This window comes from Triturus cristatus, chromosome 7 (genome assembly GCF_964204655.1).
Source record: "Triturus cristatus chromosome 7, aTriCri1.1, whole genome shotgun sequence".
Taxonomy (NCBI): Eukaryota; Metazoa; Chordata; class Amphibia; order Caudata; family Salamandridae; genus Triturus; species Triturus cristatus.
The window spans coordinates 467,137,272-467,156,031 of NC_140590.1; the positions used below are offsets into that span (position 1 = coordinate 467,137,272).

An 18,760-nucleotide genomic window follows, 5' to 3' on the forward strand; every position below is an offset into this window, starting at 1 on the left:
GACAAACACATAACTGGATGCTATTTATCACAACAAAAGAATTCTGAAATAGCAGTCTCAAATCTCATCTCGAGAGATAAACAACAGTTCCCCCGCTCAGATATATACGTTTTTCATAGGGAGGACTCTGTATGTCCCAGGTGTCGCCTGACCAACGCAGACCTCCTACACATTGTCTGGCATTGCCCCGCCCTAGGGGAGTACTGGAGAGAGGTTGTAGCCGCCTTATTCCGCCGCACCGGGCGTATAGTTCCCTTCCACTGGGAAGTGTATATTTTACATCTTTTCAAAAGGAGTAAAAAGCACAAAGCCACTGTACCATTCTTAGATTTGGGTTTAATCACTGCAGAGCGCCTGATCACCAAAAGATGGAAAAATCCAGTGGCGCCACAGGTGCTGGCCTGCTACCACTCTATGCTAAATTGGGCCGGGGCATAGGGCATGGCACTGCAGAGGGAGGACTTACTGGGACTTCGCAGGTTCCCTATTGCTGCAAAATGGGGGGCTATGGTGATTGAATTGCGGGAGTCGGTTATGCCTGCAACAGACACCCAGGGGGAGAGGGAGGTTGCCTCAGCGCCAAGAGGGTGCTCCACTCTCACGACGCCATAAAAGGGTCCGCCTCACACAAACCTTACACGCTTTGCTGAGGCATGAGGTCTTTAAGCGTTACGGGTGAGGCTGTGTGTCTTCACTTTATATTTTGGGCGCTTACCATCACAGTTTTTAACCTGCAAATTTTCTGGTTTTAACGTGACTATTGCTTTTATGTGTATCTGTTTTTAAATTCATAGCCTCTCAAAGCCTTTTACTTTTGTGGGTCTTCCCGCTCCGGTCCACTGCAGCTTGCCGTCTGTGTGGGGGGCGGGCACCCTTCACTCCTCTGTCTTTGACAGGGTGACGCACTTTCGGCTGGGCTTGTGGGGGGCGGGACTTGCCCTGCGATCCCCAGTATTTCAGGATGCCGCAACCGCGGCCGCGCTGCAGTTACGGGTGAGGCTTTTTATCTTCACTTTATATTTTGGGCACTTATGATCACAGTTTTTAACCTGCAAATGTTCTGGTTTTAACGTGACCATTGCTTTTATTTTATGTGTGTCTGTTTTTAAATTCTTAGCCTCTCATTACCTTCTACTTTTGTGGGTCTTCCCGCTCCTGTCGACCGCGGCTTGCCATTTGTGTGCAGGGTGGGCACCCTTTACTCCTCTGTGTTTGATAGGGTGACGCACTTCCGGCTGGACATGTGGGGGGGGGGGGGGGGTGGGACTTGTCCTGCGATGCCCAGTATTTCAGGATGCCGCGGCTGCGCCGTGGACGCGCGCAGCGGGTGCGCTGCTGGCACGCCTAAGGCCCCGTCTGCGCCTGGCCATCGCCAGACGTCAAACATGCTGCCGGTCCCACCATAGGTAGGCTCATTTATTCCTCAGACAACCTTCTGGCTATTAGGAGTGCCCTGCACACCTGTAACCACTCCTTCTGCCTTTTTCCAGAGGGCCCGTTTTGCTGCTTAAACTGTAGGTTTAGCTCATGGCTGTCGACCCTACCTCCCTCTTCTCTTTCATGTTCTAGTCAGAATATTAAACTTTTAAGCCTCAATTGTCGCTCTTTAGTCAAACATTTCTCTGATGTATAGGATTTGTTGCTAGAGGAATCTCCTGATGCACTTTTCCTAACTGAGACCTGGTTATCGGCTGAAATGGAGTCGGTGCAAGGTCTGGCGCTCCCCCAGGGTTTTAACATTGTGACACTTAATAGAGAGTCTAGAGGTGGCGGTATCGCAATTGCTTTTAAATCCTGCTACACCTGTACCTTCGCCAAAGAGTCCCTGGCTGGCTGTGAGTGCGCAAGTTTTGGGCTCTCACTCAATGCCTGCTATACCATGTCAGGGCTACTGATATACCGCCCGCCTGGTCCTTCTAAAGAGTTCAGGGCGGCGTTTGTTGATACTGTTACTATCTTGGCTATTTTAGTATCATTGGTGATCTGAATCTGCACTTGGACAGTTCCCATGACGCGGAGATGGGCAATTTGTTAGCAGATCTTGGTGCTTGCCAGTTGCTCCAACTAGTCCATGGTCCCACCCACTCTGTGGGTCATCTGTTGGACCCAGTTTTTTCCAACCGGTCTCTCCTTTCGGTAGACACCCCCATTCCGATGTGTTGGACTGACCATTATTTGGTATCCATGTCTCTTTCTGGGATTGTGCCTTCTCAGAGGCTGCCTCAGAAGCTCATGTGCAAGGGTCCCAGGCAAACACTTAATCTTGACCATCTTCATGACAATCTTTCTACGAATACTTTTATTCTGCCAGAAGATCCAGACTCCGCTGATAAACCTCTCTCAGACTGGATCCGCAGTCCTTTGGACGTACTCATTCCTGTGAAGTGGTCAAAAAGCCGTAATTCTAAATCCTGCCCATGGTACGACGACAAGCTCGCAATTTTATGTAAAGCCTGCAAAAGGCTGAAACGGTCTTGGAGACGGGAGTACGACCAGAGCCAGAAGCGTTGCTATCAGGTGGCTATCAAAAACGATCACAGGGCTATCCATAAAGAGCAGGCAGCTTACTTTGCCGGTGAGATCCGGAGTAGCTGTAACCCCTCTAAAACCCTCTTCTCTATATTGAAGGACCCGAAATAGCTCGGGGTCCCTGAAGTGCCTCTTATATCATCGGATGAGCAGTGCGAGGCCCTTGCCACCTTCTTTGTTAAGAAGGTGGAAAACATCTACAAGACCTTCCCTAATGTTGTCATGCGTTCTGACCCTGTGCCTCGATCACTCCCTACACACACACTGGCTTCATTTCCAGAGGTTTCCCTGGATGAGCTACGTCTGCTATGTAACAAGGTAAAATCTGGCTCCCCTGTCGTCCCCCTCAAGCCTGACCAACTCATGAAACTTTTACCTGTGCTCCTTACGCCTCTGAACCAGGTGATTAATCTATCCCTTTCCAGGGCAGTTGTTCCCAGTACTTGGAAGCAAGCAAGGGTAGTACCTCTGCTTAAATAACCTTTCCTTGACACAACCAAATTGGAAAAAATTCGCCCTATCTCACTCCTGCCGTGGGTCTCTAAGATCACTGAGACCTACATTAATTTTATTCTCACAGGATTCCTAGATGATGATAATCTTCTTGACATCTCTCAGAACGGCGTCCGCCCAGGCCAGAGTGCTGAGTCGGCCCTCCTAGCTGTCACCGAGCATCTTAGGCTAACTCTAGATGAGGGCCGTACGTATGCTCTGATTCTTTTAGACCTCAGTGCTGCTTTTGATACGGTCTCTCATCAGATCATGCTTCATAGGTTGGAGGAGGCGAGTATTGGGGGCCATGCTCTGGTTTGGTTTGCCTCCTTCCTTTCTAATAGGACCTTCCAGGTAGTGGCCCCTCCATTCGCCTCCTCGATTCATTCTAACAACCAAGGGATGCCTCAGGGCTCAGCCTTGAGCCTTACGCTCTTTAATCTCTATATCCAACCAGTAGCAGCCTTGGCCAAGAGTAGAGGGCTTATTATCGTTTCATACGTAGATGACACACAGTTGGTAGTCGCACTCTCGGACGAGGCCGTGCGGGCAGCCTCCAAGTTTCGTGATGATCTTGCGGCCATCGCTGAGTGGATGACTGCCAACTGTCTCCAACTTAAACTCTAGCAAGTCGGAGGTTCTGCTGGTAGGGAGAGACTCGGAGCTGTGGTGCGAACGCTGGTGGCGGGCCATATTGGGCTGTGCACCCGCCCCCAAGCAGGTGGTGAAAAATGTAGGCGTTTGGGTCGACTCGGCCCTTAGCTTTCAGTATCAAACTAAGAAAGTGGCATTGACTTGCTTTGGCATCCTACCAGGGCTCAAACCGCTGCTGGGGTTTGTTGATCCACCCATCAGGCAGATGATTGTCCAGGCCTCCATCCTGTCAAGACTAGACTATGCCAATGTACTCTATTTAGGGGCCAACAAGACCGAAGTCCTGAGACTGCAGAGAGTTCAAAACGCTGCTGCCAGAACTCTTCTTGGCCTTCCTAGATCCTGCCCCACCTTCAGCGCCATTCGTCGGCTACATTGGTTGCCTGTGGCCAACCGCGTGGAATTCAAGGACCTCTGTATCTCGTTTAAAATCTTGAACCTCTCCTCTCCTGGCATTCAGGCAAACTTGCTATCTCCCTACTCTCCCTCTCGTCAACTTTGCTTGATGGGACAACATCTGGCGGCTGTTCCCCGGGTGAGAAAGGTTCGGGCTTGTGGGCGCTCTTTCCGTCTACTGGCTGCCAAACTTTGGAACGCTTTGCCTATTTCCATCCGCAGTATGAATAACTACCTGGCATTCCGTAAGGCTATCAAAACATACCTCTTTCCCCCGCTTTAGTTTCCTCTTCTGACAGCAGCCATATATGTTTCTGCTTTCAGCGCTGGGACGCCTCTTTACTGAGGCAGCTGTGCGCTTTATAAAACCGGATAACATAACATATCAAAAGCAGTTCCTTAGTCATCACTACACTACGGGGCCTTGGGTCACGGGCGATTACCCCCACACCCTTAGTTAGGTTATTTTGTCCTCATTATGTTGTACCCTCTTCCCACTGTTGGAAGGAGCACATAGGTGCTCACAGGTCTCTTTATAAACTTCTGCAGAGAACCGCCTGAATGCTAGCAGCTTTGTTGGTGCCCTGACTTATGCGTCTCTATGCAAGATTCACCCAGAGTGTCTGCTGAGAAGGAATGGAATGTTTTATCTCCTGAATGCTAGGAGCTTTGTTGGTACCCCGACTTATGTGTTTCTTTATACAAGATTCACCCAGTGGGTCTGCCGAGATGAAACGGAATGGTCTATTGCCTGAATGCTAGAAACTTTGTTGGTACCCTGACATATGGGTCTCTTTATATAAGAAATCACCCACAGTGTCTTCCAAGAAGGAATGGAAAGGTCTACTGCCTGAATGCTATTAGCTTTATTGGTACCCTGACTTATGTGTTTCTTTATAAAAGATTCACCCAGAGGGTCTGCCGTGATTAAACGGAATGGTCTATTGCCTAAATGCTAGGAACTTTGTTGGTACCCTGACATATGGGTCTCTTTATATAAGAAATCACCCAGAGTGTCTTCCAAGAAGGAATGGAAGGGTGTACTGCCTGGGAGCTTTATTGGTACCCTGACTTATGGGTCTTTTTATACAAGAAATCACCCAGAGCGTCTGCCGAGAAGGAAAGGAAGGGTCTACCGCCTGAATGCTAGGAGCTTTGTTGGTACCCTGACTAATAGGTCTCTTTATACAAGATTCACACAGACTATCTGCCTAGAAGGAATGAAAGGGTCTACTGCCTTACTACTGGGAGCTATGTCTGTACACTTCTTGAAACTACTTCCTCAAACCTCATAGTACTTAGAGCCATGCTTGTAGATGACTGCAATCCATTCTCCACAAAAAATCTAAAATGCACTCACAATATATTTAAACACTCAACCAAACACAATCAAACAATTATTTATGTTCTAAGCTTTTTCATGGTAAAACGTATTATCAAAAAGCAGAATGAATTTATCAAAAATACAACGAATACATACAAAGGTCTATGTAGACACTGATGAAAGGAATGGTATGATACAGCATTGAGGTTCAGTCTCAAAATGAATGTACGGTCTTCAATCCTCACATAACCTCAATCTCCATCCGTCTGCCCATCTCCTAGTCTGACCAAAGTAGCCCTAATCTGGGAGATGGCATACCACTGCCTTCTTGTTTACAGATGCTGACTTTGATTTCCAGTTAGAGGAGGGCACTGAATTATTGCTCTTATAAGTGCATCACCGACTCCCCTTTGGGACCTATTGACTTTACTAATGGGTTTTTAGCCTTGCTGGACAGCATCCCCGATGCTGTGCTAAATAGCTAAAGAAAGGAAAGAAAAAAAGGAACTATGACACGGCAGGCACGCACACGTCTAGACAGGACAGCAAGTGATTTTTTTTATTTACCAATTTGCAGAGTTGCAGAGAAAAAAAACGAGTAGTTCAAAAGCATCTTTTTAAAGTGTGGGTAAGGGGGCAACATGGAAGGCAGGGGTGGGGGAAGCATCAAGGAGGAAACCGAAGGAACATGGACAGCAGGTATGGGGAGAAGTAGCACCGGATGAGAGAGGAGCGTGGATGTGGAGAGGACAAGCAATGAGAAACAGATCAACGTGGAGCGGAGTGGGGAGAGGCACACGGGTGAGAAAGCAAGCAGGGGAACTGCATGAGGGCAAACACAACATGGAAGGGGGTGGAAGCACTCGGTAACAGAGAGCAACACAGAGTGTAGGGGCAGAGAGGGACACACGGGAGACAGCTGCAAAGCACATTAAATAACCTGGAGTCCTTAACCCCCCAAAAAGTAGAGCTTGAAAAGCAAGCATGGAAGCATAAAAGCGAGCCAAACAAAAGACATAGTAAAGAGGCTATTCTCCATGTAAGGACAAACAAAATATTGACAAGCTGGGACATGAATAAGAATGAGGCAAATGAGAGTGACAGGAAAACCAACCCATGGTAAACAAGAGGAGTGCTCCAAGTCCCTGTATGTTCTTGGTAAGCCAATAATGCATCTCGCAACAGATAGTGAACACACTGTTAAGTATGCTAACCTAAAAATTACTACTATGTAGCTCGATAATGAGCAAATAATTTAGCAACATATCTTTAAGTAAGTAAATGAGACCTATATTATGCTGGCAAGGCAAAAAACTCACTTGACCAATACCACATTCTGGATGAAACCAAATGGCCACCACTTTTAACAAGCAACATACAGGCATATATAAAGTCATTTCAGTAACACTACGTCATGCATTAATATTACTTACGGAGTCCAGAAAACACAGGTACCGTCCATTGCTCTGTTTAACTGCCTGGTTTTTTGCAAATCCAACTGTTGGAAAAGAAAGATGTAGTTTTAACTGACTGCATGTGTGGCTGAACCTGGGTCATACTGTAAGACTGCTGCAGTCAATCAGAAAATCCAGACTGTAGGCAATATATTTGCCTAGTCTAAGCTTTTTAAGGTTAACAGTTACTACACAGGGGTACAGAGGTAGAGGTGTGTAATACATGACCCGTCAGCGTAAGGCCAGAGAATATCTCAGAGACACAGGAGTTTCTCAGTCTCATCACCACATTCTGCAGGGTGACCCTATCCTTTTGCGTTATGTCACTACAGCCATCACTAAGTTCAATGACTGCAGACTAAACTGGCTACTTCTTACACTTAAGGCTGCCTAACACACCCTGCAGGCCAATCAAAATGCTGCAGCACACCTTGTTAATTCAGTGTAAAACGGATCTTGTCACCCCCTATACTCCACTCGTTATACAAGCTGTCTGTTTCATCCCTGCAGTCGTTTACAACGCCCTGCATAATGCACAGCCCTGTGCACGTCAAATCTATTCATTGAGAAGTATTCTTCTGATGTACAGGACAAAATGGTCCTTGTGGACCTTGTTCTCCTTCATATTAAAAGACGTAATTGGGGTGGGCATGAATTCTAGGTTTACCGCTCACCAACTTGAAACAACTCTCTTCAGTAGCTTCAAGAAACATAAAATCATCTAAAATTCAGGACCCATTGAAAATAATGTTTCTCTCAATCTACAACGTTTTTAAGGCACAACCTGCATACATCTGCTGTCAGCTGGAGCAAAACGACCTTTAGGGGTGAACATCTTCTCTATAAATAGTTGTTCTATTCAGTAGGGTTGGATCAGGGAGAGGCAGGAGTTTGGGTAGAGACTTTGTTGGTACATTGGAACTGGTCTATGAACAAGTGGACGACATCTGTCCTGGGAAGAAATCAGCATCTTTAGCAACCAAGGAAGCTCTTTTATTTACCTCATGCCCCCGCTCACCTTAAAAATTCATATATACGCAGGATTTGAAAAATGTATATTAACTGCTTAATTTAATTTTGTGTGGAGTAATGACCAATGAACTTGAGCTATCTAATAATTGTGTATTTATGCCAACTTGCAGCCATGAATGAAATGTTGCATGACCAACTTTCTACCTGAACAGTATTTTTTTAAGCGTTGCTTAGCATATAGGTGGAAAATGTTATTTTTTTGTAGCTTATCAAATTGTTTTGATTTTCTAAGCCCTTTGTTCCTAGCGCTTTTCTTACACCAACGCAGGGAAGGCAGTTTTGGTACCCTGTACTATATAAATGTACTTAACCAATAAGTCGTAAATGTATGGCAACGACAAAATTAGCATCCGAATTAGCAGAATAGTGCAATTCAGTGGATTCAAATGGCTGTTACGCAGAGCCCAAAAATACATTACAAACAGGGAAAAAAAAATCCAATACCACAAATTTCCTAACCAAACATGGGAGCAAAGATTCAAATTTTCCTTCTTATTTAGCCAAAAAAATGTGAGGAGTTTGGTGAGCATCAATGGCCTACTACACAAAAAAATCATAAATCTCAGCATCAGTGGGCTAACAGCTACTCATGCTGACATTTACATTGCAAAATTCACACAGGCCTCAGACGCATTTAAAAACTTTTTTTAACCGTTAAATTTTATTAACTATATCAGTGTATCCCTTATATTACCTAACCCTATGACTAGGGATTGTCCACACTATAGGAAATTGAAGTGGTTGAAGATTTTAGGTATTTATGAAATGTATATATATATGTGTGTATGTGTGTATATATATAAATATAGATTTCCTTTTTTTAACGAGCAAATCTTTTTTACCATCAGAAAGTTTCTTCCTCCCCGCAACCGACATGACAGATTGTGTATTTTGTGCCCTTTTATGAACTTTGAATGCCAAACAAGGCTGAAACCACTGTGAACAGTGAAGCAAGTATAAGAAAGTAAATCAGAGTTCCCCCTCATGAGAGAATTATGGAAGTGTGGAAAATGTGTAATATTTTACTTGGCATAAGCAACAGCCATTTTGGCTGTGGTGTCCATTTAAGTTTCCTTCATAATTCTTTTGCCTTTTCACTCTGCCTGTGCTATCCATTTTAGTTGACTTCCTGACTCAGCTAAAAGCAATGTACGTGCTGAGAGTTTGCAGCTGCCAGAGCACCTGGTCTCTGATGTTAACTGTCAATCATTTACTGCTGCCATACACACTCCTGATCTCCCTCCCACTTTGCTGACCAAGTGGTTATTCATCTGCCCTTGTTTGCTGAAAACTACTTCTAAAACTTGTTCTCCCTAATTATGCTTACAGTGCAGAAAACCTATATAAAAGCCCTGTGTGACTTCAGTGTACTTACTATCTCAGGCAGCACTTGAGAGTGCTGTGAGGACGTGGTCCCACTCATGAGTGATTAATAAAGTTGTTATTTATTTCCTACTCTAGTGCTGATCTCTACTTTGTTGGTCTTTGAACCCGTGGACAAAAGGGCGACCCTGCACCAGTGTACACCTAAAAAGGTACATTTCCAGAGATGGCGCCAAACGTGGGGCCCCATTGAAGATGCGGCCGTCCAAAAGAGTGGTCTTGACGGAGAATTGAAATCTTACTGAGAAAGCGCACTGCATGAGGAGACCTTTGTCTTTGCAGGCCGACGTGAATTTTCTGGTTTTTCCGATTTGACCCTCCAGGTGATGGCCGGTCTCAACTGGGGTTTTCTTTGGCGCAATTTTGCAGTGACCATTAGGTCGACCAGAGATCAGCAGGTGGGAGTTGGAGTCTTCTGTTTGGTAAGGTCGCTAAAGCGGCACTCTTGATTTGTTAAGACTGGGCTTTTTTTTTTTTTAAAAATATTTTCATTAAATTTGTCCGTCAGCACATCAAAACCAACAACATATAAAAGACTCATCCCTCGATGTACATGCCAGAAGAAATCCGTACTACCCACGTTTCCTCCCTAAGGCCCCAACCCTCTACCCTCTCTACCCCCACACCCCCTGCCAGTGTGCCCGCGTCAACCCCTCCTTCACTTCCGCTGGGAGGGACCCGGGGTCCGAGAAATCCAAGCCCAAGGCAATCAAAAGAGCACGTCCACTGTTCTCAGGAGACTGGAGACCCCCCCCCCCCCCCCACCACCCATCCAGACCCCAGCTGCCAACCACGACTATTCGGCAGTTTCCAATACATTGTGCAAACGCTGAGTCCTCCACAGGTGTACCTAAGTGGCCCTATTCAGTGCGGTCTCCCCAGGCGTCTCAGAGGGCCCCACCCCGGGTTCCACACTCCTATCCCTATCCACAGGATCCCTATCCTCCTCATTCAACTCCTCCAAGGATCTAAGCCCTTCCACCAGAGCTCCCCACACCCGTGCCGCCTCCAGCGCTTTATCATTAGACGCGCGTCTGGCCAACGCTTGTCCTTCGCTTCTCGCCCAGGACAAGAAGCTCGCCTTCCATCTCCGAAGGCTCGGCCCAATGCATAGTGAGCTCCCTCTTCGCCATTATCAATCCTAGATCGTAAAACTTGCTTGTAATTTTGGTATTGGGGGTGTGGGGAAACCACAACAACAGGCAAGCCCCCATCTCCGCCTCCAGCTCTCGCTCCGTCACTTGATTCAGACACGCCACCACATCCGCCCAATAAGAGCTCAGTCCCACACAAGACCAAAACATATGACCAAAATCAGCGCCTTCCACTCTGCACCGAGGACACGGCGATTGGGAGCCTCCGAAGTACTGCAGGATTTTGACCTGAGTTAAGTAAGCCCTGTGTAGAGTATAAAATTGGACCAGTTGGAATCTGGCATTGCGCGTGCCCTTCCAGGCCCGCCGCACTAGCTGCGCCCATGTCGTCTCAGGAATGGGTTTACCCAGATCCCCTTCCCATTTACCCCTCAGGGCATCCATAGGCGACAACTTCTCCGTAGACAGCCGCCCGTATAGACAAGTGATAGCCTTGAACGTACCCGCCGCCATAGTGACATATTGACACACCAAAGAAACCGGGGGCTCCGAAAGCCCCATCTTCCACTGTTTCTGGATCGCCGTCACCAAGGCGGTGTGCAGAAGATAATCCCCCCTCGGTAAATCATACGCCCCTTGCAATTCCTGGAATGGCAACAATACGCCATCCCTGTATAAATCCCCAAGCATGTGGACCCCCCGCTCTTCCCAACCAGCCAACGCCGACCAATCCCCGCCATGAGGGAGGGCCGTACACATGCCCAGTGGAATCTCCGGGGCATACGGGGCTACGAAGCCTACTCGCTTCTGACTCCGAATCCAGCACAAGCGGAGTGTACGCTCCTCGAGGGTAAGCTGATCCAGCCGGAGGCTCTGCCGTAGCACAATAAATGACAGCACATGCCGCGGAATGACCCTACCCCGCGGGCCCTCTGGCCCCGAAACTCACGCGCCACGGCCTGCGTCAGCCACTGCAGCTGCACCGCCAGATAGTACCATTCGAAGTCCGGGACCGCCAGTCCCCCCTCCTCCCTCTGCCTCATCAGAGTGGACAGGGCCACCCGCCGCCTCCCAGTTCCCCATATAAATCCTGTCAGCAAAGTCCGAAGCATCTTAAAAAAGGTGATCGGGATCCAAACCGGTAGAGTACGGAAAAAGTATAATAATCTCGGCAGCGCTATCATCTTCAGCAGCGCGACCCGCCCAGCCACCGAAAGAGGAAGAGTGCACCAGAACGCCATGCTACCCTTGAGCCCCCTCAGCGCAGCACCCACATTCCCCTCGAAAAGGTCAGCTGGGGTGTGGAATATACGGACGCCCAGGTACGGCAAGCAGGTAGGCTCCCACCTCAAGTCTGTGAGCTCCAAAGGCAGCCGAGCTCCAGGAGACAGAGGGAACAGGCAAGTCTTAGCCCAATTCACCTGCAACCCCGACAATCGACCAAACTCCCTAAGTAGGGTTTCTGTCGCCCCGCAGAGAGCCCCCCGCATCGGCCAGGTACAGCAAGAGGTCATCCGCATATAGCGATATGTGATGTAGCTCGTCTCGCAGCCGGACCTCCCCCGTAACACTGCCCCTGTCGGGCATGAGCCGCTAGGGGTTCAATTGCCAGCGCGAACAGTAGCGGGGACAATGACCAGCCCTGACGAGTGCCCCTCGTCACCTGGCAGGCCACCGAAATAGTGCGCCCCGTACGAACCCTAGCTGTGGTGGAGCTATATAACAGTCTGGTCCACTACACGAAGTTATCGCCCAGTCCGAACTCCTTCAGCACCCGGAACAGATACGGCCACTCCACACTATCGAATGCTTTTTCAATGTCTACTGATAGCACCACTGCCTCCGGCATATCCTCCCTGTCTTCCCCCATTATCCGCACCAACCGCCGGATGCACGTCGCAGTATTCCTAGTGGGGACGAACCCCGACTGGTCCGGATGCACCAGGTAGCACATGTGACCCAGGAGTCGCGTGGCCAGGATTTTGCTAAGGATCTTATAGTCGACCAAGAGCATGGAAAGCCGCCGGTACGCCGTCCTCGAGGTGGTGTCCCCGCCCTTCTTTAGCAATGGCACTATGATTGCCTCCCTCATGGAGGTCGGCAACCTGCCCAGCACCCACGCCTCTCTATAAACTGCCTGTAACTGCGGCGCCAGCACATCCAAATAAGCGGCATAGAACTCCACCGGGAGTCCATCAGCCCCCGGAGTCTTTCCCCTGGCCATGCATTTAACCGCTGCCCTGATTTCCCCCAGAGATATATCTGCTAAGCCTGGTCTTTTTATCTTGAATTTCAATCTTTGCAAAGCTTGAAGGCAGGTCATGTGGAGATTTTTCTCCTTTTGAAATATTTGGAGTAATAATATTTTACTAATATTTGTAAAGCATGCCTGTTCTCAGCACACTCCGTAAGTGGTGTTGCTCCTCTGGTGGTACCAAAAAGTAAGCTTGAAAAAAAAAGTCAGCCGGCTCCCCCAGAGGGGACACCTAATAAGAGACATATATGTCAAATACGGTATTTCTTCCATAATGTACGGTCCACTGTGGAACAAATACACAAAAAAAGATTCTGATCTGCAATGGCCAGTGAATGGGTCATTTGATTTTAAAAAGGTTCAATATCTAGAGCAGTGTTTATTTAAAAGAAAAAGTAGACAGGATATGTTTGATTGTGTGCGTATGTGGAAGAAGTGCGAGAGAGAGCGACAAGAGCAGAAGCTATAGCAGAAAAAGAACAACGAAAAATGATATATCTAAAAGCGATAGAATTAAAAAATAAAGAAAAGAAGAAAAAATAGAGAAAAACAAAAAGATAGGGAACGTCGATTAGAGGTAAATGGCCAGTACCCTATTAGGCGCCCTCTTTATCCCATACTTAATAAACCACAGGATGACTTCATCCTATTAGAACGCCCCCCACCCTCGTATAAATGTCTCACTCCAAGTGCCCCAGTTGAGGTTTCTGATGACGAGCATTTGTCTTCAGACGACAAAGAACAAGATGAACAAGATAAACAAGATGGGCGACAGACTCGCTCTACTTTGACTAAAGCAGAAAAGGATACTTTAAAAATTGCTGCTAGGAAGGAGGCTTGCCTACCTCATGCGGCATCGCTCATTGTAACTATGGTTCAACGGTGGAACAGCGCAGAGCAATTTTATTTTGTAGAAAAATGTGTTTGGGAGGTAATTTTTGATTATAGACACATTTCTCAGGAATTAGAGCCAAAGGGATATGTTATATATAATTGGGTTTACACTCCTTGGAGTAGAATTAGATGTGATGGCTCTTAAAGCTGCTTTGCCGACCCCCCAAAAAATCCTGCTGCCTTCTATAAAGAGGTGGAAGGAGCCATTAGTTCCTGCACTATGACCTTGCCAGATATTGATATGTTCTTTGGACTTATTTTTCCCCCTGATATGTGAAGAACAATACGTAAAATAGATGGTAATGTAGCATATGGTGATACCTGGGAACATTTAGAACAAATAGATGCGGAAAGGGAGCCTGCGCAGAAGCCTCAGAAGGAGATATTAGATCTTCCTAAAGCTATTGTGACTAAGTTAAAAACTCTCATATCCCCTAAGAAAATAGATTGGACTACATTAGCGTACTGTAAACAGAAAAAGAATGAGTTAGTTTCTGATTTCTTTTCAAGATTTGAAGAGACATTCCATGATTTTAGTGGTCAGTCATTGCCCAATGATATGGGTAAGCTTTTGTTTGTTGATAAATTTGTCGCTAATATGTTACCAGAATTGCTAGTCGCTTAAGGGCCAGCGAGAGTTCTTGGACCATACCTTCCCAAGTTTCCCTTTTGACTATGGCCCAATATTATGAGCGACAGGAACAGGAAGCAAAAGGCAGGGAGGATAAGAAGGTTAAGGAGTTAAAGACAAAAGTTTTTTTGTTTTTTTTGGACAAAGACTTTTTTTGGGGGGGGATTTTAAAACTTTATTAAATGCTCTGACAATGTACATAGTAACGACCATATAATTACAACTTAGAGCTGAATCAGACAATGCATGGCCCCCAACATCACATAATGAACACATCCAGCACATCGCATCAATCCCAACAACTTGACATACAAGCTATTTCTTTTTTGTAAGTAAATCCTGATGCTCACACAAATATTTTGTCAAAGGTTCCCAAATGTCCGAGGGCCTAGAGTTTTTTGGCAGCTCTTCTGCATATATCGCAAATTTATCTCTACAATAGACAGCATCTACAATCCAGCTGGTGAGAGTTGGGGATGTCTTACTGTCCCAGTGCATTGCAATTCTGCGTTTCGCCAATAACAACATAATGGCTATCAGCTTCTTTTTTTTTGATCTTGCAGGTATATTAAGGCCTAAGAGGCATAGTCGGGGTTCACACGGCAGAGTGCCCAGCACCATAATTCCCAACTGGCAAGTTACCGCTTCCCAAAATTTCTGTATCTTATGACAAGCCCAGGAAAGATGTATGAAATCAGCCTGATCAGTTCCGCATCTTTTACATTGTGCAGTATCACGTAATCCATACCTATATAGTTTAGCTGGGGTGTAATATGCTTGATGTATATATTTAAAATGTATGATGCGGAGATTTCCGTTAGCTGTGAGTAAAGTAGTGAGCGTGCAACATGAAACCCAATCTTCATCGGTTAATGGATTGTCTAATAATTTATTCCATCTGTCTCGTGCTTTATAAGTGTCCGCTGCTATTTCTGTTTGCACCATTTTATATAGTATTGATATCAAGTTGGAGTGTGTGGTCGCAGCTATCAATGCTTGTATTGGTTGAAGACTAAGGGGCTCTTCGGGGAAAGATGGATAGAATTCCCTTATGGCCGCTCTGAGCCTGTGATAGGTGAATCTAAAGAGCAGCGGTGGATTTCGGACGTAGGACAGCCCATCAGTTGAAATAAAGGTACAAAAGTTATGTTGGCTCAAATATATGGTCCACCATTTAGATGAGGTGGAAGATGCGGACGTGCAATGTATACACCTGGAGTACCCCCTCTCCCTCGAGTAAACTTGTTCTCTGATCAGTGTGCTTATTGTAAAGAGACTGGGCATTGGCGTTCTGAGTGCCCCTTTTTGCGAGGTCAGCAGTATCACTGGGGAAGTATGAGAGGAGGCCCAGGGAATTCAGGAAACAGGGAACCTACAGGAGCTCGCCCCAGATTTGAAGCAGTTGAACAAGGATCAAATAACTCTAATACTTTTGATAGACGAAATCAATATCAAATGTCTTATTATTCTGCTGATGCCCTTGCAGATTCTGATTACGCATAGGGATGCCTAGGACGGGGTAAGGAACCGGTTGAGGGGCCAGTAGATCAAATGGGTCCTTATATTGACACAAATATCTTGGGATTTACTGATCGGTTTCCTTGAAACACAGGTTACCCTTAGTGCTCTGTCTAAAAAATTGGTTCCTAGGGCTCCCCTGTCCGGCACAATGATAACATCGATAGGATTCGATGGGACACCTACACCTAGCCCACTTTCACAGCCACTTGAATTCAGACTTGATAAATTTACTACCGCATGTCCATTTTTGCTTTCCCCTACCTCACCTGACAATATTGTGGGTACCGATATGCTTAAATATTTTCGTGCTACAAAACGTTGTTCTTCAGAAGGTGTGCGTGTTATTTTAAAAAACAATTATCCAATGGTTGAGAGATTCTGTCTTATCAATGAGGATGCCGCTCTGACGTCCTTTCCTAGTGTGAAGAAGGAACACTGTTATTGTTATCATTTCTTGCCTCCCATCATCACAAAGTCTCGCAAAAGAAATTGCAATACTGTACACAGCAGGTTACCTATTTAGGTCACCTCCTGTCTAAGGAGGGACGTGCACTTACACCAGATCGCATTCAGACCATTTTAGGTACTCCTGTACCCCGTACTCAGAAGGATGTTCGTGCACTGATTGGTCACACTTCTTTTTGTAGGCAGTTTTTTTCACACATTATTAAACCTTTGTTGGCCATTTTGACTAAAGACACTCCGATGCCCCTCCCATGGACTGCTGAGTGCCAGAGCGCCATCCAACAGTTACGCCAAGCCCTTTGTTCTGCACCAGTATTAGGTACCCCAGACATGTTGATGAGTGACCATTTGTCCCAGTTAACTGACAGCTTGTCTTCTATTTATCAGCAGGTGAGGGAAGCTCTTCCTTCGTGAGCCCTGCTGTGCTGACAGGTCATCGCGACATTTTGGTCACCGAGAAAGGATGAGCTGTGTCACCTGAAAGACCTGAGGAAGTCTTCTCGGACCACACGATTCCTGGTACATCTAGATATCTGCTTCAATCCAGGAAGAAAGACATTTCATCGTAGAAAGAGACTGTTTGAGCCACTGTCCTGGGTGGTTAAAGATTGACTACAAAGGGGGGTAGCCTTTTAGTGACTACTCGTCTCAACGTTAGTGAAGAAACCAAACCATCTGTTTTGTTGTTTGCCGATGAAAATGAACTCTCCTAAGAAGAAGGAGATCGCTGCGACAACGTGCAATGGCTGTCCAATCTGCATCCTTGGTCTGACTTTGACTACTGCCATCATCACTACTGTAATGTGAGTAGTGGAGGAAATAATGCCTGGAGCTTCCTTACCTAACATTATTGTTACATCCCTTGCTGCAAAAGAGCACCATCATTTTGATTTGCCGCAACATGAACAGGGATACCGGCAAAATCTGAGAAACAATTAATTTCTTCAAATGTTGCATCAGACACACCAGCTAAGCAATGCTACTAACCGTTGGGTTTGTGGCAAGATTCCTCCTCATCAGAACAGAAAATGAATCCCGTTGTCACCGCTGCCATTCTCTCACAATGGCTCATGCCCAGCTTGGTTCAAACTTCTATATGCCTCTAATGAACAAAGTCTGTTACCCCAACGAAGATGGGGACCCATAAGCAAAAGGGAAGAATATTGTAAAGGAAGTGCAGCAACAAACTATGTGTATCCAAATTCTAGGTCAGCTAAAGTAAATGGACCCCTTGTTATCTCTGTTGCCATGACCACTGGCCCCTTTATGTACAAAGTACAGGCTATGTGCCAGTGGGCCACAGTAACTGTACTGCAGTGTTGCAGATGTCTACGAGAGGACGAAGCAGCTTCCTTGCATCACGTCACACTTATTTTATTTGTGGAACTAAGGCATATTACAACCTACATCCAGACTGGTCTGGTACCTGTTACATAGCCTTCCTTCTACCACCTGTGTTTTTAGCTCCCCCAACCTACCATCAAGATTTGCAATTGTTTGATCACTATGCTGGTGGTAGGGGAAAACGTGCAATCGATGTCTCTGTTGTCGACCAGACAGAGACTACATGGGACCAATATAGACTGGAGCATGCTGTAACATCAGATCCAGCTGTTGTGTCTTCACACCGGACAATTCACCTTCTGTATATGCGGTCATCTCCAAATTACACAAAATAGCTACTGAGATACATCAAGACTCAGGAACATGGACTTGGGCTGGATGGTTCTGGAGCGTATGTTCTGTATGGGGCTTAAAAATATTTTCAGCCTTATTGATAAATATTGCAATTCTCTTCTCTTGTTGTTTATGTATCCAATGAGGGCCAATGCTTTGTTCCCTCTGTATTTCCACTTGTACTACTTGTCTACCATCTAAATGTCCAAAATGTAAATGCCCGTTTAGCAATAGACCGAGAAGTCAGCAATATAATGTTCATTGATATACATGATGTTTATCGTACCCCTTTTTAAGCATAAGAAAATGTCTTAGCTTATGCCAAAAGGGCCATCTGTGGAAAACGTGTAATATTTTACTTGGCATAAGCAACAGCCATTTTGGCTGTGGTGTCCATTTAAGTTTCCTTCATAATTCTTTTGCCTTTTCACTCTGCCTATGCTATCCATTTTAGTTGACTTCCTGACTCAGCTAAAAGCAATGTACGTGCTGAGAGTTTGCAGCTGCCAGAGCACCTGATCTCTGATGTTAACTGTCAATCATTTACTGCTGCCATAAGCACTCCTGCTCTCCCTCCCACTTTGCTGACCAAGTGGTTATTCATCTGCCCTTGTTTGCTGAAAACTATTTCTAAAACTTGTTCTCCCTATTTCTGTTCACATGCTTACAGTGCAGAAAACCTATATAAAAGCCCTGTGTTCTGTGACTTCAGTGTACTACCTCAGGGAGCACTTGAGAGTGCTGTGTGAACGTGGTCCCACTCATGAGTGATTAATATACTTGTTATTTATTTCCTACTCCAGTGCTGATCTCTACTTTGTTGGTCTTTGAACCCGTGGACAAAAGGGTGACCCTGCACCAGTGTACCCCTAAAAAAGTACATTTCCACAGAAGGAAAGACTTTTCCTGGAACATCATTGTCCATGAAAAGAAAAATAAGATGTTTCACGTTTTCAATTT

The 18,760-nt window shown here is 46.0% G+C and overlaps 1 protein-coding gene across 1 annotated transcript in view; it reads right to left on the bottom strand.

Moving 5' to 3' along the window:
- Positions 1-18,760, bottom strand: part of QTGAL (queuosine-tRNA galactosyltransferase) — a 2,029,717-nt gene that overhangs the window by 1,877,955 nt on the left and 133,002 nt on the right. The window contains exon 4 of the mRNA XM_085616796.1: positions 6,829-6,893. Within this exon, the coding sequence (XP_085472922.1) occupies positions 6,829-6,893 (65 nt within the window). The remainder of the gene's footprint in view (positions 1-6,828; positions 6,894-18,760) is intronic.